Source organism: Mustela lutreola, chromosome 13 (genome assembly GCF_030435805.1).
Source record: "Mustela lutreola isolate mMusLut2 chromosome 13, mMusLut2.pri, whole genome shotgun sequence".
Classification (NCBI taxonomy): domain Eukaryota; kingdom Metazoa; phylum Chordata; class Mammalia; order Carnivora; family Mustelidae; genus Mustela; species Mustela lutreola.
The window spans coordinates 10,010,001-10,035,412 of NC_081302.1; the positions used below are offsets into that span (position 1 = coordinate 10,010,001).

A 25,412-nucleotide genomic window follows, 5' to 3' on the forward strand; every position below is an offset into this window, starting at 1 on the left:
GAAGCTAAGAGAGTCCTGAACAAGAAAAGCACAGCCCCTCCCCTCGGGGAGCTTACTGAAGGGTACTTCGGGGTGGGTGGAGAAAAAACCAGCGTCGAACTAGCGATCACAAGAGTAATGAGGATTTTAAAGAAGCAATGCGGGATGCTGTGGGAATATACATGTTGGAGTCCTCCTTTGGAGTCAGGGAAGGCCCTCACTTGGTACAGCCCAGTGATGGAGAAAGACCAGTATGCTCCCCCCCACTTCGTAGACGAGGAAGTGGAGATCCAGAGGGCCTGGGTGACCTCCGAAAGTTGCACCTCAGTCAGATGGAGAAGCCGGGACCTACACCTGGGTTTCTGGTTCCTAGTTTCATGCTTTATCCAGTGGAAAAAAACGTGCCGAGGAAACATAAGTTTGTAATAGAAATAATGAGGCCGGTTGTGAATACCAAATCAGAGTCTGACGGGGGCCCTGAAGACATTGCATAAAAGGTATTAAAGGGTGCCTGGGTGGCTCAGTTGGTTAAGGCTCTGCCTTCAGCTCAGGTCATGATCCAAGGGTCCTGGGATTGAGCCCCACATGGAGCTCCCGGCTCAGTGGGGTGTCTGTTTCTCTCTCTTCCTTTGACCCTACCCCTGTTTATGCTCTCACTCTCTCTCAAATGAATAAATAAAATATATCTTTAATAAATGTATTCATGCTTGTGAATAGATGCCTCAAGGTTGCCATCTGGAATTAGAAGGCAAGTTAGCCTCTTGATCACAGAGATTTGCAATGGCAAGCGATAAATGGCCAGGAAAGCTTAATGAGGGGACAGAACTATACAGCGGTATAGGAAAATGAAGGTCGGTGGAGAGGTGGTAGATGTTAGGCTAGAATTATATCAATGTGGCTTCCAAGAGATCTGCGTATTAGACATGTTGGTGAATACGGTGGCATGCTTGATAACTTTTATGACTGATGATACATATGGTTTGAAAGGGTGAAGAAAGGTGAAGAAAGGCTGGCATTTCAGTACAAAGGAAGTTCCGTTCAACTCAGCTTTACATGTTTGGTCCTAAATCAAGCTTTCCAGAAGAGTCGATGTGAACGAGTCCAGATGCAAAGTGGGATGGCCAAGGGATCGACCTGTGTGTAGTGAGCATGAGCTGTGAATAGAGAGTTCATTTCCATATCTGAGGGAAAAATTGATTAATCACTCATTAATTAGTTAAAAGCAAAAGAAAAGAAGTGAAGAAAAAATATTTGAAATAAAATGGCCATGGAATACTTGTTGGCTTTTGTTAATGATTAATGCTGTCTAAAGCTAGGTAACAAGGAAATTTTCATCTGGATCATTCACTCACTCCTGTCTGGAACTATAATGACCTCTCATCCTCAAAAACAAACAGTACAATATATCACTTCTTTTTATTTTTAAAATGGGCAAAATGTGACATTACATTATCCTAAAACATATAGTAAAGTAAAGAAATAACATTAAAAAATAAGTATTTGCTTAAATTCCTTCCGACTTCTCCTCCCTCACCCTCTTCCAGAGGAAGCCTGGAGGTTAACAGTAAAAGCCAGTTTCTCTAAGACCCATTACTCCTGCATTTACTCTGTATGTCTCTTATAAAACAGCAGTTCTGCTTCCAGGAGGCACTGTCATTTTTCTGTGTTTCTTCTTTCTAGAACACTCTCCTGTCCCACTTAGTTCAGCTCAGGAGTCTGACTTCCTTAAGGAAGTCTTCCTCACCCTCAAAGAACAGACCAGCTCCACCACCATCCCAAGCTTTTCTTTTGTGTTCATCGTAATTTTCATCAAATAAATTAAAAGGGTATAATTCGTTATTTAAAGTCCGTTTCTCCAACCAGAGGAAACTCGATGGCAGTGGACCACAGCATTTGTGGTCACTGCCAGAACTATTCCTGACACAGGGAAGAGACTCAGTTGGTGTTTACCGAACAGGATTAAAAAACAAGTGAAAGATGGACGTAGACCCTTCTTGGCTTACGCAAGAACTCATTCGTCTTCTCATTTAGTAGAAGCTCTGTTCTCTTGTTGTAGGGAGCCAGAAATTGAGTGGATGATGGCACTGACACTATTTTTATACAAGCATTTATTTCTAAGTCTAAAACAAGAAGTGCCTTGAGATTTGTTTGTAGAAAGTTCCCATCAAAGTTGGATGACGTTGGATGCTTTTGTCAGACTGTCTCTCCTCTCACATGTTGGCAGAGGCTCGACGGGACCTAACCATGACTTCTGTTATTTCCCACGCCTTCCTGAATTCTTTCTAACTTCTTCAGCATGTGAAGTAAATAGGGCAGAATTTAGAAATGTAGACTTAGTAGTAACATAGTTGAAAAGAATGAAAACCAATTCCTATCTCAACCAAAAAAAGTCGAATTTATTGGAATGAAGCATATGAACAGCTATAATTATATTGACTTAGTAATTTGGCCATCACAGAAAAGTGAGGTAGGAATAAATATTTGCGAGTTGGTAATGGGGTCATCCAGAGTCCCCATCTGAGTATTAAAGGATCTGTTGATTTTGTCCTGAGAGTGGAATTTTGTTTTAAATTTTGACCCCATCGGGGTGCCTGGGTGGCTCAGTGGGTTAAAGCCTCTGCCTTTAGCTCAGGTCATGATCCCAGGGCTGGGATTGAGCCCCACATCAGGTTCTCTGCTCAGCAGGAAGCCTGCTTCCCCTCCTCTCTCTCTGCCTGCCTCTCTACCTACTTGTGATCTCTGTCTGTCAAATAAATAAATAAAATATTAAAAAATAAAATAAAATAAAACAAAATAAAATTTGACCCCAAGTTTAAAACAGAATATTTTACCCCAAAGCCCATATATCCTACCGCTCAGATAAAATAGGTAGCCCATGAACTAAGTTACCATAACATAACTTTCGTTCACAAAGATGGTATAGTAGTAAGTTATGCATGAGTTTCAATTATTCAGAGATAGTCTTTCCATACATTTTATGTTTTCAAAATTTCAAAATTTTAAACCCACTCACTCAACGACTCAACGTCAATGGAGACTGGCTTGAGTGCCTTTCTGAGTGAAGGACATTTAAAAGTCATCTCTGCCCTTGCTTCAGGTGACTTTGCTTTGGATTTGCTTACTCTCTTCATTGGTATGCTTTCTTATATTTTTATTTTTTATTCTGTTTTCTGTATCCTAGTCTCTTTTATTGGTGTGAACATCTGCATGTCTTCCCTGCCAACCACAAGCAATTAAGTATTTTAATAAAATAAGATAGATTGATGTGGCTTAATCTTCCCTACTACAGTTAAACTACATATATGGTGGGACCGATGCTTCTGTGATTCTGAGTGTTTGATGTATAATTGTTTCTCTCTCTGTATGTGTGCATGTATCTAAAATATATATATTATATATTGTATATGTATTCCTGCAATGTAAAAATATATATGCATGTATATATGGATATGTGTATATTTTTTTTTACCTTGCAGCAATAAAACTATTGAGATTTTATATATTCCCTTGGGCATTGATAGGATCTGAGCAATGAGATTAGATTTTTTTTATTGTTTCCTGCTTTTTCCTGTTTTATTGTTTCCTGTTTCCTTCCACACACATATTTTTCCTCATGCCCAATGTTGCAATCATGGTGGTATCTCTGCTTCCTCTTTGCATATATTGATTTTGGAGCATTCAAATGAGTTAGGAAACTCAGAGATCTGCTTGCTCTTCTACATAATAATATGCTCTGTAGAGCCAGTGGTAGAAGCAAAACATAGGCACCTTTGGTCTGTAACTAGAAACTCTACAAATTCTACTCTGTGTTCCGAGACACAGATTTTCAGTGTAATCACAGCTATATGATTTTAACCATATCGGGAGTCGTACACAGTCATGCAGGGGAAGGATTCAATTTGGCACCCCTAGCGTGGTCTTTTCTGTTTTCATAATAAATGAAAGTGCAGATGCCCTTAAATGTAGTTGCAGAACCACAAGTTCAGAGCAAGACCTGCTAGGCTATGGGTGGTCAGCTCTGTGGTAACACTTGACATTTTTAGTTGATTAACTTCATGTTAACTTCATTAACTTAATTTTGCTAGGGCATTTTTCATGGTTAGCCAGTTACTAATGAAATTCATACCACATCTACTAAGGAACTTAGCCATGGGAGATCCTTATAAATTCATTCCTAACTTAAGGACAAATAAACAAACCTTCTAGAGCCCCTGAAACACCCCTTCTCCCCACCTCTGTCCTGCCGAGAATGTCTTTCTGCCTCTTCTCTCTACTTCCCTGAGCACTGCTGGTAAGTTCATCATCTGGGGTCCCACCCCTTCCTGCCATTCGTCCTTATTAAGGGAACAAGATGGCTGCAAGTGACAAGGAAAAGTCTGGGAATAGGGACGAGCCAAGCCCTAGACCTGGTTTCCTTTTCTTTTTATGCTATAGCTGCCTCCAGCTCATGACTCCTGACTCCCTCACCTCTGGCCCCTGCCTCCCCAGCTTCAGACTTCCTTACTGCACTCCGTGAGGTAACGCCCAGCACAGCATTGTTCCAGAGGGAGAATAAATCACCATACTGCAGCCTCTTAGAGGGTAGGCTCTGGAGACAGACGTATTTCAGCTCTGCTATTAATTAGTGAGACCTTGGGCATATTGCTGTGAAATAGGGATGGCGCCTCCTTCCTCAGCTGTGAGGATTAAGAATTTACGTCCCACTCAAGAATTGTTTGGTTGCAAGGAACAGATCTTACGCTCACAGGGAGCATTTGCATGTAGTCCGACCTGCCAGAAGGCTATGCTTTCTTTGTTTTTCTCTCACTCTCTGTGGGAAGACACATAATTTTTCATCTCTGTTTCTGTCCGTGCATCTGCCTCTGTTTTTCTCCTTGAAGGCTGGCTTTATTCTGTTTCCTTCACAGTACCCAAATGTGGCTGTTTGCCACTGAGTTTGGTGACCTGTCATTCAAGAGCGCTAAAGAGACTCACTCACCAAGGAAACATCCAAAGATGGGTGTGAGGCTGGAAGACTATAGTTTCATAGCAGGCCACCCAAATGGGAGGGCTGGTCATGGGAATGGAATGGAAGAAGCAAGACCGCTTGAGTGAAGTATTCCCTTCAGTTCCAGTAGGAACCCAAAGTGATTTTCCCCTTCTTAATCCCTTCTGAAGACCATGCCTGGTCTCTGTCTGCAGGAGCCACTGCTCAACACCCTGGGGAGCTTCATGGAGCAGGTGGAGAAGGGATGTAACTTTTTGTCCATATGAGTAGTGGGACTTGACCTTGGGAGTTACTACTCAGGGGCCGGTTCCTTATTAAACTTTGAAGTCTTGCAGGGCTTTGAGAACTCTTTTAAGGGCCAAGTAGACCATTATGGTCTGACCTGAAGTTCAAAGCAACCCTGTATGGGGACAGTTTCTTTGAAGAAATACCACCTACTTTCCTTGTATTTATAAGTGAATAACTTGTCAGTTAGAGCCACTTCCCGATATACTCTTCAGTCCCTTTCTTGCGTTAAAAAGCTTATGAAACAATGTGGAGACACAGATGGGAAGAATACCTCTGTAGCCACTGTTGGAAATGATCACAGCTCACACCGACGGGCCACCCCCTGCGTGTCAGCGGTGGGTTCTCGGTGCTCCCTGATGTCACGCTCACAACTGGGCCACTGACGCAGGGGCTCTCATGACCTCTGTGGAACAAATGAGGCACAGAAAGCTGAAGTAATTTTGTGCAGGTCACGTAGCTGGTGACTGACTGGGGACTGTCCCCTGCAAGCTACCTCATATTTTTAACCACTTCATTTCCACACCGTGTATCGTCCTCCTCCAACAGACCCCAGTTTGTTTGTCATCCAGTCATTTATCTACCTAATGATGGACACAAGGCTGGCTTTTATTGTTTTGCTCTTTTTTTTTTTTTTTTAGTATTATTTATTTATCTATTTTAGAGAGACAGAGAGAGAGGGCACAAGCAGGGAAGAGGAACGGGGGGAGGAGCAGGGAGTAGAGAGGGGGAGTAGAAAAGGGAGCAGCAGAGGCAGAGGGAGAAGCAGGTTCCCCTCTGAGCAGGGAGCCTGACATGGGGCTCAGTCCCAGGACCCTGGGATCATGATCTGAGCTGAAGGCCAACGCTTAACCAATTGAGCCACCCTGGCTCCCCTCCCCTATTGTTTCTATTGCCCACATTCTAGGCCACTGCCTGTCCCTGCCTTTTTGTGCACATGAGTGAGAAGGTTTTGAGTGTCTGTAGTTAAGAGAGCACTTGCTGGAGGAGAGAAACAGCCATAGGCTCTCTGAGACATTGCCCCACGGCTCCCCAGAATCTCATGCACTTTTTACTCCTAGCAGCAACCTGTAAAAATTCTCAGCATTTCACATCCTTGCTCACAATGATGTTATCAGACTTTTACCCCTGATGGTGTGAAGAGACAACATTCAATTTAGATCTGCCTGATTACAATCTGTGAAAGTCATGAATTTTCTGTATAGATTCGTAGGCCACTTATATTTTTTGTAGATCGCTCATTCATTCTATAGATTCTGTTGATTTTTTCCAAATGACTTTCAGAAATTCTGTGCAATTCTAAGGGGCCTATCCCTTCTGTCTAACTGAGAAGACACTGAGGTAGTAGAGAGCTACATCAGTGCTTGGTATCGGGATCCACGCTTTCTTTACTCCTCGCCCCTCTTCAGGCAGTACCGCAGCTCTGTTAGGCAGCGTTACCGGCACCACGTAGAAAGTGTCTTTGGTGTGTCCTTCATTGTGCATCTCAGAAAAGGCAAAAGTTATAGTTGACTCTTTTCACATCAGCCACTTACTTAGCTGTTTAAACTACATTTTAGCCTAAGCAACAGCTGCACGAAGAGGTTGCTCTAATGCATGATAAAAAGTTCTGTTAAACGGGAACCTTGGTCCCCAGCAGCTGCTGTGACAAGCCATTTCTTTCCTGCCTCTCAGGTAGGAGTTTTCATCCCTTGAGTCTGACAGATGTGGCTGCTCCATTGAGCCATCTTCCCAAACACACGCAGTGATCTATTACTGCGAAGAAAGTCACTGACAAGAAAATGAAAGTGTGCACAAGACCCGACATGCTCGAGTCCCATGTCTTTCTGTGGCTTTGTGCGCCTCCATCTGTAAAGAACAGAGATAATAGGCTCTTACCATAAGTGGGTCAAATGGTGGCAAAATTATTACTCTAGTGTTTTTAATGCTTTCTGAGAACATTTCCACGGAAGGCAAAGATTGGGGGAGGTGGACTGTGTGATATGTGTATTTCAAGTGATGAAGCGACATCCGAGGCAATTCGCAGACGTCTGTCTTAGTAATGAACCTTCCCAGGAACCGGCAGACAATCTCAGGAATTGACTGAGCCCAGGAGAATTTCTCTTCCATCCTCTGCTGTGCTTACAGACCGAAGTGACGAGATGGTGTGGCCCAGCTGGGACTGGCCCAGGAGAACCAGGGATGATCTGCTAAATCTCCCAGAGCCTCAGTTTGCTGACTTAAAAAATGGGGATAAGGACATCTCTCGGGGATTTGTAAGGATTAGAAACAATGCGCATAAAATGTCTAATGCAGTGTGGGGGATGCAGTGGTCACAAGGTTGTGGAAACGACTGTCATTACTGGGAGCACACGCTTCCCACTGCCGCCTGCCTCAGAGTACTGTGTCTGTCCAGGAAACCTGTGCTCGTGCACTCCTGTAGTCCGACCTCCCCGCCTTGCTCCGGACCTGTTTCTGCATCTCAGGACTGTCCCAAAGAGCCCAACAGACATACACCCACTTGTTCTCCTGAGCCCATTGCCTCTCTCCTCTTGAGAAACCAAACACATCTCTCCCTGACCCATTCCCACATAGGAACTGGACTTTTCCTGCCCCATCGTCCTCCCCAAATCTGACTGGTCAGCAATTCTGTCATTAATTCAGTCTTTTCTGTTTCTTTGAATCATCCCCCCACCCCTACCCCCGTCTAATACCCCTATCTTCCAAATCAGGTCAGACAAAACTTCCTCAGTACAGTGAGTGATCTCTGACACCCCAACTCAGTTTGTTAACTTTCCTCTCCACTTCCAGTTCCTTCCATCATAGCTTTCACACAATAAGCATTTGGCAAATGTATGGGGGATTATATGTGAGTGTACGCATACACGCGCTTTCGTGTACAGAACTACACCACCTCACACACAGCAGACACAAATTCTCACCCCCCCATTATACAGGTGCTGGTGACACCTGTCCCAGACCCTGGTGTGTGCGCACACACTCTGGTCTTCAGTCTCTAACAGCAGAGAGACATAAAGAGTCATAAAATGACTGACTCGGAGAAAGAGTTTTGGGGGAAGAAAAGGAACAAAAAGTCTTCTATAAGAACCTGGATTGGGAATTAAAACCAGAAAGACAAAATAGTTAGAACCGAAACAGCACAAACAAAAGGTATAAGAAGATAATTGAAAGAGACCTATTATAGTCTCGAAATCAGTTATGGTTAAATTAACTAAAAAGAGGTGCTGATTGTAACTTTTCTATTTTAAACATTTTGTATTTTATATATATGTGTATATATATATTTTTTTAAATATATATTCTACATATTTATATATACAAATAGAATATATATATACCTCAGATAATTATATTTAGAATAGAGACCAGACATAATAAAATTAATACTATTTTTATTTATTTATCTATCTTCTATTGATTAAATGGTCTTGCGTCTTTGATTATGGGGCCTCACTGGAAGAAAGAAATATTCAGAACATCTTAAAATAATTTATGTTTCAGATTATCCCAAACTAACTTCCTATATTGTTGTATGTTTTCATCTTCCAGTTTGAATAAGTCCCATGACGCCTCGATATTTATATTAATCAGGAGATATTTGCCAACCTATGCCAGGCATTCATAATACAGTCTTTGGAGACAAATTTCCATCAAATATTTGTTACATTATCACCTTAGGAAAAAATAAAGGATACGTTGTTCTTCTTCTGAGTCGTGATTTCTGGGGTTAAATATGCAGCCAGTCTTCAGCCCAGGTTTTAGACTGCTCTGTATTTATCTCAGTGTTCAGCACAATCAGTGCTATTGAAGGGGTTGGAGGAGCCGTGTGACGCCCTCCATGCCCTACGGCTGATGACAGGTTTGGACAGAATAAAATAAAAAAGTGCCATTTCATAGTCAATATAGTTCTTGCCTATTTTTTCAATCCCTCAAATTTGTTTTTCTCACTTGCCTCAGTAATTTAAGAATCTCAAAATGAATCTCCCACTTCAAGATACAATAGAGTCAAAAATTCTTGTTTAACTCTGCATTCATCAAATGTAACAACCGACGTCCTTCATTGTGTCAGATCTAAAATTTGTTGAAAATGACAGCTATTTAATCTCATTTTCAAATTTATGATTTCCCTCTTGAATTTAAAACAAAAGTGTTATGTTCACTTGTCCACCATTTAATACTAAAAATAAAAATAACATATACAAGTATATTTGAAGTGATTCTACATAGACATTTTAATTAGCTATGGGAATGTCCATTGAAGTGCCCATAGACCTTAAAATCATCATAGTTTATGGGTCCCCTGTCTAGCAGCCTTGTTGGGGACCTTCCTAACTTCTCACTGAAGTATACATGAAGACAAATTCACAACAATACCGATGACTAAGACGAAGAAAGCACCTTTTGTCAAAATCTGGTGGGATTAACTGGAAACACTATGGGTTGTGGAAAGCTAGTGAGAAGGCAGAAAGTGTTAGCACCTGCAGCCTGGCATTTCACTTATAATTGACTTAAGTCCAAATCAGATGACCTGAGGAAGGGACAGTCCCTGAGGGAGGCTTACTGCTGGAATGCATGCAGTGGCCTCATCGACCAGTCATCACTCTGGGTCCTGTTGTGCCCATGGCGGAATGGTGCAGCTCCTTGGAATACATACATAGAAGGCTATAGAACTTGAGGGGTACCAGTCGGTTAAGTGTCCTACTCGTGTTTTTGGCTGAGGTCATGATCTCAGGGTTGTGAGATCAAGGCTCACACTGGGCTATGTGTTGGGCATGGAGCCTGTTTAAGATTCTCTCTCTCCCTCTCCCTCTGCCCCCCCATCTCTCTCTCTCTCTCTCTCTTTCTCTCTCTCTCTCTCTGTCTCTCTCTTAAAAAAAAATTACTTGAACTTAAATGTTCTAATTTGTTTTAATTAATTCCCATTAACACATCTAAAAAATAGGATCAAGAGTGAGAGGGTCTGTGTGAGTGCCCTTGACATTATGTCGTGATGGGTCTCTAAGTATCAGAATGGGGTGATACTTGTGTCATCCAGCCTAGAGTAACAAGGAGGTGCCAGAGAGCTGAGGCAGCTGGCCCTGGGCCAGTGGTGTGCTCGCAGATGGTTAAGATGTTTAATAAACCATCTTGAAATGGGAGAGTCCTGACTGGTAACATTTACTAATTTCCATGGTGTTCCCACTATGGCCAATTTCAGGTTAACAACATGATATTGAGCATGAAGTTGGGGAAAGATGTACACAATTGCAGCTCCAGCATACCACACATGGGGCTGTATTCCCCAACCACCTTCAATCAGAGATGGCATATATATATACACACACACACACACCCATATATGTATTCTATACATATAGAATATATATATATATGTATGGGTGTGTGTGTGTATATTTATATATATATATTTATATTTATATTTATATTTATATATAGTAAAATTTTTTTTTAATTTTTTATTTTTTATAATCATATATTTTTTATATACATATATTTTTATCCCCAGGTCTGTGAATCACCAGGTTTACACACTTCACAGCACTCACCAAATCACATACCCTCCCCAATGTCCATAATCCCACCCCCTTCTCCCCAACCCCCTCCCCCCGGCAACCCTCAGTTTGTTTTGTGAGATTAAGAGTCACTTATGGTTTGTCTCCCTCCCAATCCCATCTTGTTTCATTTATTCTTCTACCCACTTAAGCCTCCATGTTGCATCACCACTTCCTCATATCAGGGAGATCATATGATAGTTGTCTTTCTCTGCTTGACTTATTTCGCTAAGCATGATACGCTCTAGTTCCATCCACGTTGTTGCAAATGGCAAGATTTCATTTCTTTTGATGGCTGCATAGTATTCCATTGTGTATATATACCACATCTTCTTGATCCATTCATCTGTTGATGGACATCTAGGTTCTTTCCATAGTTTGGCTATTGTGGACATTGCTGCTATAAACATTCGGGTGCATGTGTCCCTTTGGATCACTACATTTGTATCTTTAGGGTAAATACCCAATAGTGCAATTGCTGGGTCATAGGGCAGTTCTATTTTCAACATTTTGAGGAACCTCCATGCTGTTTTCCAGAGTGGCTGCACCAGCTTGCATTCCCACCAACAGTGTAGGAGGGTTCCCCTTTCTCCGCATCCTCGCCAGCATCTGTCATTTCCTGACTTGTTGATTTTAGCCATTCTGACTGGTGTGAGGTGATATCTCATTGTGGTTTTGATTTGTATTTCCCTGATGCCGAGTGATATGGAGCACTTTTTCATGTGTCTGTTCGCCATCTGGATGTCTTCTTTGCAGAAATGTCTGTTCATGTCTTCTGCCCATTTCTTGATTGGATTATTTGTTCTTTGGGTGTTGAGTTTGCTAAGTTCTTTATAGATTCTGGACACTAGTCCTTTATCTGATATGTCGTTTGCAAATATCTTCTCCCATTCTGTCAGTTGTCTTTTGATTTTGTTAACTGTTTCCTTTGCTGTGCAAAAGCTTTTGATCTTGATGAAATCCCAGTAGTTCATTTTTTCCCTTGCTTCCCTTGCCTTTTGCGTTGTTCCTAGGAAGATGTTGCTGCGGCAGAGGTCGAAGAGGTTGCTGCTCGTGTTCTCCTCAAGGATTTTGATGGACTCCTTTCGTACATTGAGGTCCTTCATCCATTTTGAGTCTATTTTTGTGTGTGGTGTAAGGAAATGGTCCAATTTCATTTTTCTGCATGTGGCTGTCCAATTTTCCCAGCACCATTTATTGAAAAGGCTGTCTTTTTTCCATTGGACATTCTTTCCTGCTTTGTCGAAGATTAGTTGACCATAGAGTTGAGGGTCTATTTCTGGGCTCTCTATTCTGTTCCATTGATCTATGTGTCTGTTTTTGTGCCAGTACCATGCTGTCTTGATGATGACAGCTTTGTAATAGAGCTTGAAGTCCGGAATTGTGATGCCACCAACGTTGGCTTTCTTTTTCAATATCCCTTTGGCTATTCGAGGTCTTTTCTGGTTCCATATAAATTTTAGAATTATTTGTTCCATTTCTTTGAAAAAGATGGATGGTACTTTGATAGGAATTGCATTAAATGTGTAGATTGCTTTAGGTAGCATAGACATTTTCACAATATTTATTCTTCCAATCCAGGAGCATGGAACATTTTTCCATTTCTTTGTGTCTTCCTCAATTTCTTTCATGAGTACTTTATAGTTTTCTGAGTATAGATTCTGTGTCTCTTTGGTTAGGTTTATTCCTAGGTATCTTATGGTTTTGGATGCAATTGTAAATGGGATTGACTCCTTAATATCTCTTTCTTCTGTCTTGCTGTTGGTGTAGAGAAATGCAACTGATTTCTGTGCATTGATTTTATATCCTGACACTTTACTGAATTCCTGTATAAGTTCTAGCAGTTTTGGAGTGGAGTCTTTTGAGTTTTCCACATATAGTATCATATCATCTGCGAAGAGTGATAATTTGACTTCTTCTTTGCCGATTTGGATGCCTTTAATTTCCTTTTGTTGTCTGATTGCTGAGGCTAGGACCTCTAGTACGATGTTGAATAGCAGTGGTGATAATGGACATCCCTGCCGTGTTCCTGACCTTAGCGGAAAAGCTTTCAGTTTTTCTCCATTGAGAATGATATTTGCGGTGGGTTTTTCATAGATGGCTTTGATGATATTGAGGTATGTGCCCTCTATCCCTACACTTTGAAGAGTTTTGATCAGGAAGGGATGTTGTACTTTGTCAAATGCTTTTTCAGCATCTATTGAGAGTATCATATGGTTCTTGTTCTTACTTTTATTGATGTGTTGTATCACATTGACTGATTTGTGGATGTTGAACCAACCTTGCAGCCCTGGAATAAATCCCACTTGGTCGTGGTGAATAATCTTTTTAATGTACTGTTGAATCCGATTGGCTAGTATTTTGTTGAGTATTTTCGCATCTGTGTTCATCAAGGATATCGGTCTATAGCTCTCTTTTTTGGTGGGATCCTTGTCTGGTTTTGGGATCAAGGTGATGCTGGCCTCATAAAATGAGTTTGGAAGTTTTCCTTCCATTTCTATTTTTTGGAACAGTTTCAGGAGAATAGGAATTAGTTCTTCTTTAAATGTTTGGTAGAATTCCCCCGGGAAGCCGTCTGGCCCTGGGCTTTTGTTTGTTTGGAGATTTTTAATGACTGTTTCAATCTCCTTACTGGTTATGGGTCTGTTCAGGCTTTCTATTTCTTCATGGTTCAGTTGTGGTAGTTTATATGTTTCTAGGAATGCATCCATTTCTTCCAGATTGTCAAATTTATTGCCGTAGAGTTGCTCATAGTATGTTCTTATAATAGTTTGTATTTCCTTGGTGTTAGTTGTGATCTCTCCTCTTTCATTCATGATTTTATTTATTTGGGTCCTTTCTCTTTTCTTTTTGATAAGTCGGGCCAGGGGTTTATCAATTTTATTAATTCTTTCAAAGAACCAGCTCCTAGTTTCGTTGATTTGTTCTATTGTTTTTTTGGTTTCTATTTCATTGATTTCTGCTCTGATCTTTATGATTTCTCTTCTCCTGCTGGGCTTAGGGTTTCTTTCTTGTTCTTTCTCCAGCTCCTTTAGGTGTAGGGTTAGGTTGTGTACCTGAGACCTTTCTTGTTTCTTGAGAAAGGCTTGTACCGCTATATATTTTCCTCTCAGGACTGCCTTTGTTGTGTCCCACAGATTTTGAACCGTTGTATTTTCATTATCATTTGTTTCCATGATTTTTTTCAATTCTTCTTTAATTTCCCGGTTGACCCATTCATTCTTTAGAAGGATACTGTTTAGTCTCCATGTATTTGGGTTCTTTCCAAACTTCCTTTTGTGGTTGAGTTCTAGCTTTAGAGCATTGTGGTCTGAAAATATGCAGGGAATGATCCCAATCTTTTGATACCGGTTGAGTCCTGATTTAGGACCGAGGATGTGATCTATTCTGGAGAATGTTCCATGTGCACTAGAGAAGAATGTGTATTCTGTTGCTTTGGGATGAAATATTCTGAATATATCTGTGATGTCCATCTGGTCCAGTGTGTCGTTTAAGGCCTTTATTTCCTTGCTGATCTTTTGCTTGGATGACCTGTCCATTTCAGTGAGGGGAGTGTTAAAGTCCCCTACTATTATTGTATTGTTGTTGATGTGTTTCTTTGATTTTGTTATTAATTGGTTTATATAGTTGGCTGCTCCCACGTTGGGGGCATAGATATTTAAAATTGTTAAATCTTCTTGTTGGACAGACCCTTTGAGTATGATATAGTGTCCTTCCTCATCTCTTATTACAGTCTTTGGCTTAAAATCTAATTGATCTGATATAAGGATTGCCACTCCTGCTTTCTTCTGATGTCCATTAGCATGGTAAATTCTTTTCCACCCCCTCACTTTAAATCTGGAGGTGTCTTCGGGCTTAAAATGTGTTTCTTGGAGGCAACATATAGATGGGTTTTGTTTTTTTATCCATTCTGATACCCTGTGTCTTTTGACAGGGGCATTTAGCCCATTCACATTCAGGGTAACTATTGAGAGATATGAATTTAGTGCCATTGTATTGCCTGTAAGGTGACTGTTACTGTATATGGTCTCTGTTCCTTTCTGATCTACCACTTGTAGGCTCTCTCTTTGCTTAGAGGACCCCTTTCAATATTTCCTGTAGAGCTGGTTTGGTATTTGCAAATTCTTTCAGTTGTTGTTTGTCCTGGAAGCTTTTAATCTCTCCTTCTATTTTCAATGATAGCCTAGCTGGATATAGTATTCTTGGCTGCATGTTTTTCTCGTTTAGTGCTCTGAAAATATCATGCCAGCTCTTTCTGGCCTGCCAGGTCTCTGTGGATAAGTCAGCTGCCAATCTAATATTTTTACCATTGTATGTTACAGTCTTCTTTTCCCGGGCTGCTTTCAGGATTTTCTCTTTGTCATTGAGACTTGTAAATTTTACTATTAGGTGACGGGGTGTGGGCCTATTCTTATTGATTTTGAGGGGCATTCTCTGAACCTCCTGAATTTTGATGCTCGTTCCCTTTGCCATATTGGGGAAATTCTCCCCAATAATTCTCTCCAGTATACCTTCTGCTCCCCTCTCACTTTCTTCTTCTTCTGGAATCCCAATTATTCTAATGTTGTTTCGTCTTATGGTGTCACTTATTTCTCGAATTCTCCCCTCGTGGTCCAGTAGCTGTTTGTCCCTCTTTTGATCAGCTTCTTTATTCTCTGTCATTTGGTCTTCTATATCACTAATTCTTTCTTCTGCCTCATTTATCCTAGCAGTGAGAGCCTCCATTTTTGATTGCACCTCATTAATAGCTTTTTTGATTTCAACTTGGTTAGATTTTAGTTCTTTTATTTCTCCAGAAAGGGCTTTTATATCTCTCGAGAGGGTTTCTCTAATATCTTCCATGCCTTTTTCGAGCCCGGCTAGAACCTTGAGAATTGTCATTCTGAACTCTAGATCTGACATATTACCGATGTCTGTATTGATTAGGTCCCTAGCCTTCGGTACTGCCTCTTGTTCTTTTTTTTGTGGTGAATTTTTACGTCTTGTCATTTTGTCCAGATAAGAGTAAATGAAGGGGCAAGTAAAATACTAAAAGGGTGGCAACAACCCCAGGAAAATATGCTTTAGCCAAATTAGAAGAGATCCAAAATCGTGAGTGGGGAGAAAGGGGATAAAAAGAGGTTCAAAAAGGAAGAAAGAAAAAAGAAAAAAAAAAAAGAAAAGAAAAGAAAAGAATTTTTTTTAAAAAAGAAAACACCTAAGAAAAATGTAAATATATATATATATATATATTAAATAAACTAGTAAAAAATCGTTAAAAAAGAAAAAGGTAACAGTTAAAAAAAAAAAAATTTTACCCGAAGGCGAGAAAAAAAAAAATGAAAAAGAAAAAATTAAATTAACTGCAAGACTAAAAAAAATCACAGGAAAAAAGCCATGAGTTCCGTGCTTGGCTTTCTCCTCCTCTGGAATTCTGCTGCTCTCCTTGGTATTGAAACCGCACTCCTTGGTAGGTGAACTTGGTCTCGGCTGGATTTCTTGTTGATCTTCTGGGGGAGGGGCCTGTTGTAGTGATTTTCAAGTGTCTTTGCCCCAGGCGGAATTACACCGCCCTTACCCGGGGCCGGGGTGAGTAATCCGCTCGGGTTTGCTTTCAGGAGCTTTTGTTCCCTGAGCGCTTTCCGTAGAGTTCCAGAGGACGGGAATACAAATGGCGGCCTCCTGGTCTCCGGCCCGGAGGAGCCGAGAGCCCAGGGCCCCACTCCTCAGTGCGCCCTCAGAGAACAGCGCCCAGTTACTCCCGTCTGCCTGACCTCCGGCCGCGCTCCGAGCTCACCGAGCCTGCGACCGGTTCAAGGTAACACGGAGCTGCGAGCTTACTGTCGGCTCTGTCTCTGTAGCCGGCTTTCCCGTTCCAATACCCGCAAGCTCTGCGACACTCAGACACCCCCGATCCTTCTGTGACCCTGCGGGACCTGAGGCCACGCTGACCCCGCGTGGGCTTCGCCCCGGTTTAGCCTCTGGAGCGATGTCCCTCAGCGGAACAGACTTTTAAAAGTCCTGATTTTGTGCGCGGTTGCTCCGCCGCTTGCCGGGAGCCGGCCCCTCCCCCCGGGGTCTATCTTCCCGTCGCTTTGGATTCACTTCTCCGCCGGTCCTACCTTTCAGAAAGTGGTTGTTTTTCTGTTTCCAGAATTGCTGTTCTTCTTCTCTTCGAACTGCCGATGGATTTTCAGGTGTTTGCAATCTTTAGATAAGCTATCTAGCTGATCTCCGGCTAGCTGAAGCAGTCTCAGCTTGCTACTTCTCCGCCATCTTGACTCCTCCTATATAGTAAAATTTTTTATAATCCCATCTGAAGCACCTAATTTCCAAAGTCACTATGGAGGGGAAGAGAGAAATAGCTTGGAGAAGGCACACCCTTTCTTCATTGTCCCATTCAAAATGATACATCACTTCCATTCCATTCTGGTGATGAGAACCACTCTTCCTGCCCCATTTCGAGGTTAACAGGCTAAGTATTGTCATTAAGCTCTGTGCCTAGGGTGAGGAAACAGGCTTGGGGGGTGTATTGTCAAAGAAGCCACCCCTAAAACTTAACAGCTTGTAAAACAGACACTCATTTTTACTCACAAGTTTGTGGCTCAGCTGATCTCAGTGGGGCACATCTTGTATCTACAGTCAGCCAGCATCCCCAGCTAGCTTATCAGCTAGCATCTCTGCTTCTGGGGCATGGCTGATGTGCAGGGTACAGGAGATGACGGGGCCCAGGGGCACCATGTGGCAAGCCTGCCTGGAATGTTGATGTGATGGTATCAGGAGTTGCAAGAATAAGTCTCAACCCCCAACTATTTTCGGAGTCTCTGTTCACATCAGCTCTGCTATTGTCTTGCTACCAAAACAAGTCACGGGACTAGGTCAAGAGTCAGAGTAGGATGCACTGCTGAGGCCCTGGAGACAGGGAGGTACATTCCAATTCCGGTTCTGTCACATGAGCTAGAAGAAGTGTGAGTCACTGACTTGTTAGCATTATAGTTGGTCCTTCTTAGTAGCATTTCTTTTCCACTGAGCATACACTTACTTTTCATTAAAATCGAATACCCAACTTTTGTAGCAACATGGACAGGACTGGAAGAGATTATGCTGAGTGAAATAAGTCAAGCAGAGAGAGCCAATTATCATATGGTTTCACTTATTTGTGGAGCATAACAAAAAGCATGGAGGACATGGGGAGATAGAGAGAAGGGGTTTGGGGTAAATTGAAAGGGGAGGTGTATCATGAGAGACTATGGACTCTGAAAAACAATCTGAGGGGTTTGAAGTGGCGGGGGTGTGGGAGGTCGGGGTACCAGGTGGTGGGTATTATAGAGGGCACGGATTGCATGGAGCACTGGGTGTGGTGAAAAATAATGATACTGTTATGCTGAAAATAAATAAATGAAAAAAATTGAATTTGTCTTACACAGTGGAGTTGGCATTGAAAAATATTCATAACAGTAATATTTGCCTGGCAATTTATGATTTAACTTCTAACCTTACTATTACAGAGTAGAGTGAAAGATAGGCAGGCTCATGCTGACCAAGAGATGAAAGTGTCTTACTAACCTCCTCTTCCTTCTTTCTACAATTTGACTTCCATCTTTGGGAAGTACCCCCAGCTTGCCATCCAGAAAAGAGAACAACCCAGTCAGGGCTTGACTGACCCACAGATATCATAGACTTTCAGTACCTTTGAGGGAAGTCACTTGTGGATTTCCGTCTATCCTGTGGCTCTCCAGGGGCAGACGCATGGGAAAGGCAGAGTTTCTAAGGACATCTACTGGTTCTGTTTTTAAATCTTGTTATAAAGGTACTTGCTTTTTTTTTTTTTTTTTTTAACAATTCTCTATATCAGACAGCATTATTTTATATATCGATTAGAGAAGTAACATACCCAAATGTCTTCTAAATACGGGAAGAGAAAAATGGCCCACTTGCTCATGAGAGATGTATTTTAGGTTTTATGTACTTGGTCTTTTACATTATGCTCTTGTTCTTATGCTCATGGCTCTGTACCCGTAAGATGGTTTCTGAGGATATTATCATGTAATTGCATTGTTCCAAATATGTTTCTTTTGAGGTCTAATTAAAACAGTTTTTAGTACATGGCTGATAAAATGTACAATGCATGCAATTTGTTTACCAAGGTAGGATATTTTATTCTTTCAAGCAACAATTTAAAGAAAGATTTGATTTCTGAGCTGCTGTACTATTCATTATCTTAATTTATCCTCATTGTGGCCTCCAAGGCCACAGTTTTGATGAATGTTTGCTTGCAGAGTCTTCAGAATCTTTAAGGTACTCTTTTATAGGCAAAATTACTGAACAAATTAATAGACAAAGCTCCTATGAAGCACTCAAGCTAAAATTGGGATGGCATAAGACTTCCCTAAAAGTTTATACACTTTCATGGTCCTTCTCAAGAGTGGTTATCTCTTTGGTTTGATTTCTTGCATTGTGCCTTCTTACATTCCCCACAAGCAACTGATTCTATCTCTACTTTTAAATGCTTAGAGTGCTTTCAAATACAGTAATAATAAAAGTAAGCGTCCTGAGTGCAAGATGCTGGCTATGGGCTAGACTCTATGCCAAATAGTCTCATTGATATTCCCGTTACCACCTAGAGATGTAGGTGCTCTCGCATTCATTTCTCTTGTGCGAACACTAAGTCACAAGAGGTTAAGTTCAAGATTTGAACTCAGCTCAGCCTGTCTTCAAAACTGACACTTTTTTCCCCACCCTGGAGATGGTACCCCCTTCTGTAAGAAACGGGTCATCTTCATATTTCAAATGCAAGGCTCTTAAACTTGTTCCCCCTATTTAATCACAAACACTTAGCAAAGGAGCTGCTGTTCTTTCTTCTTTAATACACAGAGCAGCATCAGAGGCATTTTGACTGCCTGTTAGAAGGTAAGAGGGCACCAACTTTGGACTCAAAATATCTGAGGCTAGTTTCTAACTCTATGAGTTTACAAGTCTACTTATCCTTACCCTGTACTTTCTTCAGTTGTGAAAGAGGATCACAAAACAGCTAGCTATCACACGGGGCTGTTGATTAAATGAGATCTTCACATCAGCATGCAACATGCTTGGGGAAACTTGCCACAAACCAAGCACTCAAATGGTGGTCCTGTTTTGATAATACATCTTGGTGTCAATTTGAATTGAGTGAGGATCCCCGTCCATATTTGGTGAAGACTTCACAGTCTCTTGGGAACATTCCTTTCATGGTTAGTTACTCAGAACTAACATAAAGAAAAGCAACATTTCTCGTTCTTCTGCTTGAAGTGGGACTCAGTGTCATGCTACAGATCCATTGTCTCATTACACGTTCTGAAACAAAGTTAAGCTGTAAACCTTGGTTGCCATAATGGGTTTACATTTGAGGTAATGAAGTTTACAGAGACCCCTGCTGGCATATCACCTTGGGTGAAGCCCTTTGGGGAGGTAGAATTTCCTAGTGCTGACGCTCTGTACAGTCAGGTTTCAGAGGAGACGACTGAACTGGTGTATGCCAAAATCACAAACAGTATTTGTATCAGATTCCTATTCTGATGTAACACATTACCGCAAACTGACAACATATTATTTATAGTTCTGTAGGTCAGAACTCCATAATGAGTTTCAGCTCATTAAAATGAAGGTCTCGGGAAGACTGCATTAGTTCTGGAGGTTAGGGAAGACACAGTTTTCTTGCCTTTTCCAGATTCTAGACACGACCTGACTTCACGAAAGAGTCTATGATGGGGTCTTCATAAAACTCACCCAAATGATTAAAAAGCCAATGCATACTTTGGTCTTTGGGAACCTGGTATAGGTGGGTTTTAATCTTGGAGTTGGAGAGTGGGGGAAGGTAAGCATTCATTTTGTGATGGCCTAGCCTAACATATTACCATAATATCCAGCAAGTACTGCTCTATTCCATTCAGTGACTACAGACTTTCAGAGTCATGAAATTGTGAATTTGTGAAAAAATTTATAGGTCACCTAGTTTAAACTGCTACTCAAGGAGTGTCCCCTACAACAGAACCTCTCACACTTTAATACACACATTAATTATCGGTAACCTTGTTAAAAATGCAGATTCTGATTCAGTAGGTCTGGGATAGGACCTGAGAACCTGAATTTCTTTCTTTCTTTTTTTTTTTTTTTGTTAATATACAATGTATTATTTGTTTCAGGGGTACAGGCCTGTGATTCATCAGTCTTACACAATACACAGCGCTCACCGCAACACATACCCACCCCAGAATCCATCACCCAATTACCACATCCCTCCTACCCCCCTCCACTCCAGCAACCCTCAGTTTGTTTCCCGAGATGAAGAATCTCTTATGCTTTGCATTTCTAATATGCTCCCAGGAAACTCCTGGTCCAAGGACCACACATTGGCTAGTAAACTTCTTGAGCATTCCTGACAGATACTACTGCCTTGGGGATGGTTCTGTTACAGTCTTTCCTTTGTATTTTGGTAATTCCAACTGTCACACACAATTGTTTTTTTCTTGGATCAAAGACAAACTAAAAATACATGCAAAATTTGTCTGATTAAACCAAAATAACATTGCAATTGAAGGGAACCTTTAAAAGTTGAATATATATGCAGGATTCAAAGAGTTTTATGTTATGTAGAGAAATATATACATATTTGTATAAATACATACACACACATGCATATGTGTGTTTATAGGTGTGTGTGTGTATATATATATATCATATCTGTGTTAAATGATTCTGAAAAATCTCAAGTTATATATTTTGTGGAACTGACTCAACTTTAACATTTCTCTTTACATTAATTTTTACGAAAAAATAAAAAATCAAAGGGTGTAAATTTGTACTGCACTATAGATCCAAGCATGAGTCTAACTGTAATGTTTCTAGCCTTCTGTTTAATTAAGGAAACCGACAGCCAGCCAACATCGGTTGGATTGAATTGAGCTGACGTGGACCGTGTCACTAGCTCTCACTTCAAAGCCAAAGTTACTGGCTCTAATGTTCAGATTTAGCTACTGCACATACTGATCACCTTAATTCTTATTTAATATTTGAAAGTTATTACTTTGGAGAAAGTCGGCTAAGCAGTAGTGATTATAGTGTATCAAAATCCATTGTAAGTGATTATTTTAATGACTCTGTACCAACAGGGACACGTAGACATTCAGACAAAAAACAACCTAATTATAATGACAGCACCAAAGTGAAGCTGTGACAGTCACAAAACCAATTTAAAAGTTTTTTTGACAGCCATGGCTAAAAGCTTTGTTTGGATCTTTCAGTAATAACAGTTTACTTAAGACACAAATCCACAGCTAAGGATTTGTGGCTTTTCTGTCATGCAGATAAAGAACTCAGTTGAAATGTTTTTAATAGAACATTATGTGGAAAAGAGTATAGAAAGGGAATAATAGTTATGGAAGGCGACTCTCGGAATTCAAGAGAGGCCAAATAACAATACAAATTCTAATGAGAATTGAAACATGCCCACTGATTTGCTTATCAAGGTTATGAAGGTCAGTAGTTCCTGTGAGGAAGTGATGTGCCTTTAAATATGTCAGTTGGCAGTCCTGGAATTTGATTTCGTATCACCCGTAAAATAAAGTCAGAGGCACATGGATGTAATGCTTCCACAGCCACAGTGACAAAGACCCTTACTAAGTATCTGCTTTTCTGATAACTCCGACATCTCTCAAATTATTAAATCTTATCACTTTTATTTATCTCCCTTGGTCCTGGACTCCATCAAATATAAGACATAATTTTAATTCTTTGACCTTGGGCAGTTACCTTGCCATTCTTGGGCGGGGAAAGAAAAAATGCCTGGATTCACAAAATTGCACTTATTTTTATTGCAAAGTTTTATAGAACATTTAATATGCAAGCCCTGCTCTAAGTGCTTTACAAATATTGACTCATTTAAAATGGTAAAAACTTTTGGAGGGGCCACTGTTATTTCTGCTTTACTGATGAGGAAGACAGAAGCTCAGAGAGGCTTAGCTAGCTTACCCAGGGCCGCAGACTTTGGATGTGGTCGAATCTCTACTCCGTGCAGTTTGGCTCTGAGACCATGTCCTTAGTGACAAGTGTGGGGTATTGACGGCCGTGCGAAGTCGCATGTGTGGGCGCATAAGATAGCAGCTCAGAGGAGGCAGCCCTGTTTCTCTTTTCCCATCCCCAGGTTCTGCTTTAGTTAGGTGATTTTCATTGCAACAATTGAAGCGTTCTCAGGTCAGATCACATGTAAGGATCCATGCCCCCACATGCCAAGAAGAAACAAGACCTCCACACGTGGCAGCGTTAGTCTCCGGGCATCCCTTGATGCCAAGAGGTGGGACTTAGTGGTTTGTTGTTACACACTCAGGTGCTTTCCATAAGCCAGCTTCTCTCTCCTTTTTTGGCGAGGCCTTCAGCCTGTTCTCTCTCCTTTTATATATTGTCTACCCCACCATGAAAGGACTTTAGACAGACTTGGATATGGAGCCTACTTCTACTGTGCACTTGCTGTGTGATCTTGGGCAAATGACTTAATCTCTCTGAACTCACTGGAAAAACTGAGTAATGTATCCCGCTGTGTAGGGCTACGGTGCAGCTGAAAAGAACTAAAGTAAATAGCATAGTTAGAGTGTGGCCGGGAACTTTGTAAGCATTGAATACAAGCTAGCCATCATAATAAGAGCCATTATTTTTGAATGCCTAATTATGCCACCTCCGTTTAGCCTATAGACTTGGGTCCAAATTGTGGTTCCACCTGCAAGACTTGTGTGATAGAAAGTTATTTAACTTTGCCGAGCCTCTGTTTTCATCTCTCTAAAATTGGGGTAACTGCCCAGAATGGCTTCTGTCTTTGTTTAGAGTTTGTCTGTTTTCCCTCCTCAGCAAATGATGCGCTCGTCCGTTTTCCACATGTTCATCCTGAGCATGGTGACTGTGGATGTGATAGTGGCCGCGAGCAACTACCACAAAGGAGAAAGCTTCAGGAGGCAGTACGACGAGTTCTATCTCGCAGAGGTAAGCGGCCAGCTCGGGGGCACATCAGTGTGCAAGGTGAAGTTCAGCCTCAGACGGTGCCTTTTACAAGTAGGAAAATTTACATCAGTTCCTTAAGTACTTGACTTTGACCAAAGCTGAATCATTGTCTGCTTCTTAAATGCTTCTTTGGTCATTGTGTTGCTGGGTTCATTCTCTGTCACCCTCCGATTTGCGTCACGTTGCCAGGGAAACTCCTCTCTCCTGCTCTTACTTACTCTTCAGCGCTCACTCTCGTGTGCTCCCCCTTTCTCACTTTGTGTTCGTCTGTTTCCTACTACGGGTGGGCAAGCACAAATTCAAAAGACGATAAGTAAGCCAGTTAGTTCAATAATACCACAGAGAGGGCAGGAGGGAAATTGAACAATGCGATGTGATAATTTCTGTGCTAGAAACTGAGGTGTTACCCTCTGCGCTGAAGATTCCAAGGAGCAGGTAGGCTTAGTGATTAAATAAGCATCTTCTAGCGCCCTACATACTATCCTAGAGTTTTGGAATAGTTCTTCTTATCGATTGAGTGACTTTGTTAATAGTTGATTCTTAAAAATTTTAATGGCATCCAGAGACCACTTTTTTATTGTGAAAAATTATTTCTAAGATACACATCAGAATTCAGTGATACAGGTTTGTGGAAAAATTGGTTGACATATGACCCTTTCAAAACCCTTTTATCTTTTAAGCAAGGTATACATACACAGCTGAACTACACTTTAAGAAATAGGATATATGAAAAAGTAAACTTAAAAGACAGAAAAATAATAATTTGACTATTTTTATTATAAAAGCATTTTCCATGTTAAAAAAAATCAATTTGCCACATAATTGAGTTCTCTAAGATATCTAGAATTCTTCCAGTACATTTAAAGATGGATTTGGTTAATAAAAATTCAATCCACTCACACATAAACTTTTCAGAAAAAGAATTGATGGCATATACCTATTAAATGTTAACATCCATGTGGGTATCAAGAAATTTTTAAGGAGTCACTTATGAATTCCCCTCTTTTTGGAGGTTTGTTGTCTGTAAGAAAATATTTAAACTTCTACTGTGATGTGATGCTGCCTAATTACGGTGTGGAATATGGAGTTTACAGTTTAGCAAGAAACATAGACAGTAAACAGCAAGTGTTTTATGTTGTGGAGTACCAATGACAGGAGCTCATGAAGAAATTATATACAGCCTGACACTTGAAAAATGGGTATAATTTTGCTGTAGATCCAGCACACAATGATTGAATTGTCATTAAAAGCACAGAAAAACATGGGCCAATAGTAATATTTGCAGGTGAATTTCTAATGCAAGGATTTGAACATTGAAAGAATCCCAGTCAAGTGATTTCTGTCTGGAGTAGAAAGCAAGGTCTATATCCAGCCCGATAATAAGACTATCAAATGGGAAGGTATGGACCCTGTGAAGAATGTAAAAATAAGGCAATTAAAGATACATTAATTCCAATGCTAAAGACCCAGCTGAATTTTGAAGCTACAAATTCATAATGATACCCATTTAGATAGGTCTGTGTCTTTTTTAGCCTCACATAAAAAGGAGAAAGGCAACACTGAGACGGAGGCATCTCTGGAGATTTTCCAGGCTGGTGGAGCTG

General features: G+C 40.9%; 1 protein-coding gene and 1 long non-coding RNA gene across 2 annotated transcripts in view; one reads left to right on the plus strand and one right to left on the minus strand.

Annotated features, from left to right (window-relative positions):
- The window catches only part of NALCN (sodium leak channel, non-selective), a 309,369-nt gene that overhangs the window by 115,378 nt on the left and 168,579 nt on the right, over positions 1-25,412 (plus strand). Inside the window, exon 11 of the mRNA XM_059144294.1 lies at positions 23,659-23,790. Within this exon, the coding sequence (XP_059000277.1) occupies positions 23,659-23,790 (132 nt within the window). The remainder of the gene's footprint in view (positions 1-23,658; positions 23,791-25,412) is intronic.
- Positions 1,983-25,412, minus strand: part of LOC131813807 (uncharacterized) — a 45,012-nt gene continuing 21,582 nt past the window's right edge. The window contains exons 3-4 of the long non-coding RNA XR_009346984.1: positions 5,526-5,657; positions 1,983-2,268 (exon numbers count right to left, since the gene is read on the minus strand). This is a non-coding gene — a long non-coding RNA (uncharacterized LOC131813807). The remainder of the gene's footprint in view (positions 2,269-5,525; positions 5,658-25,412) is intronic.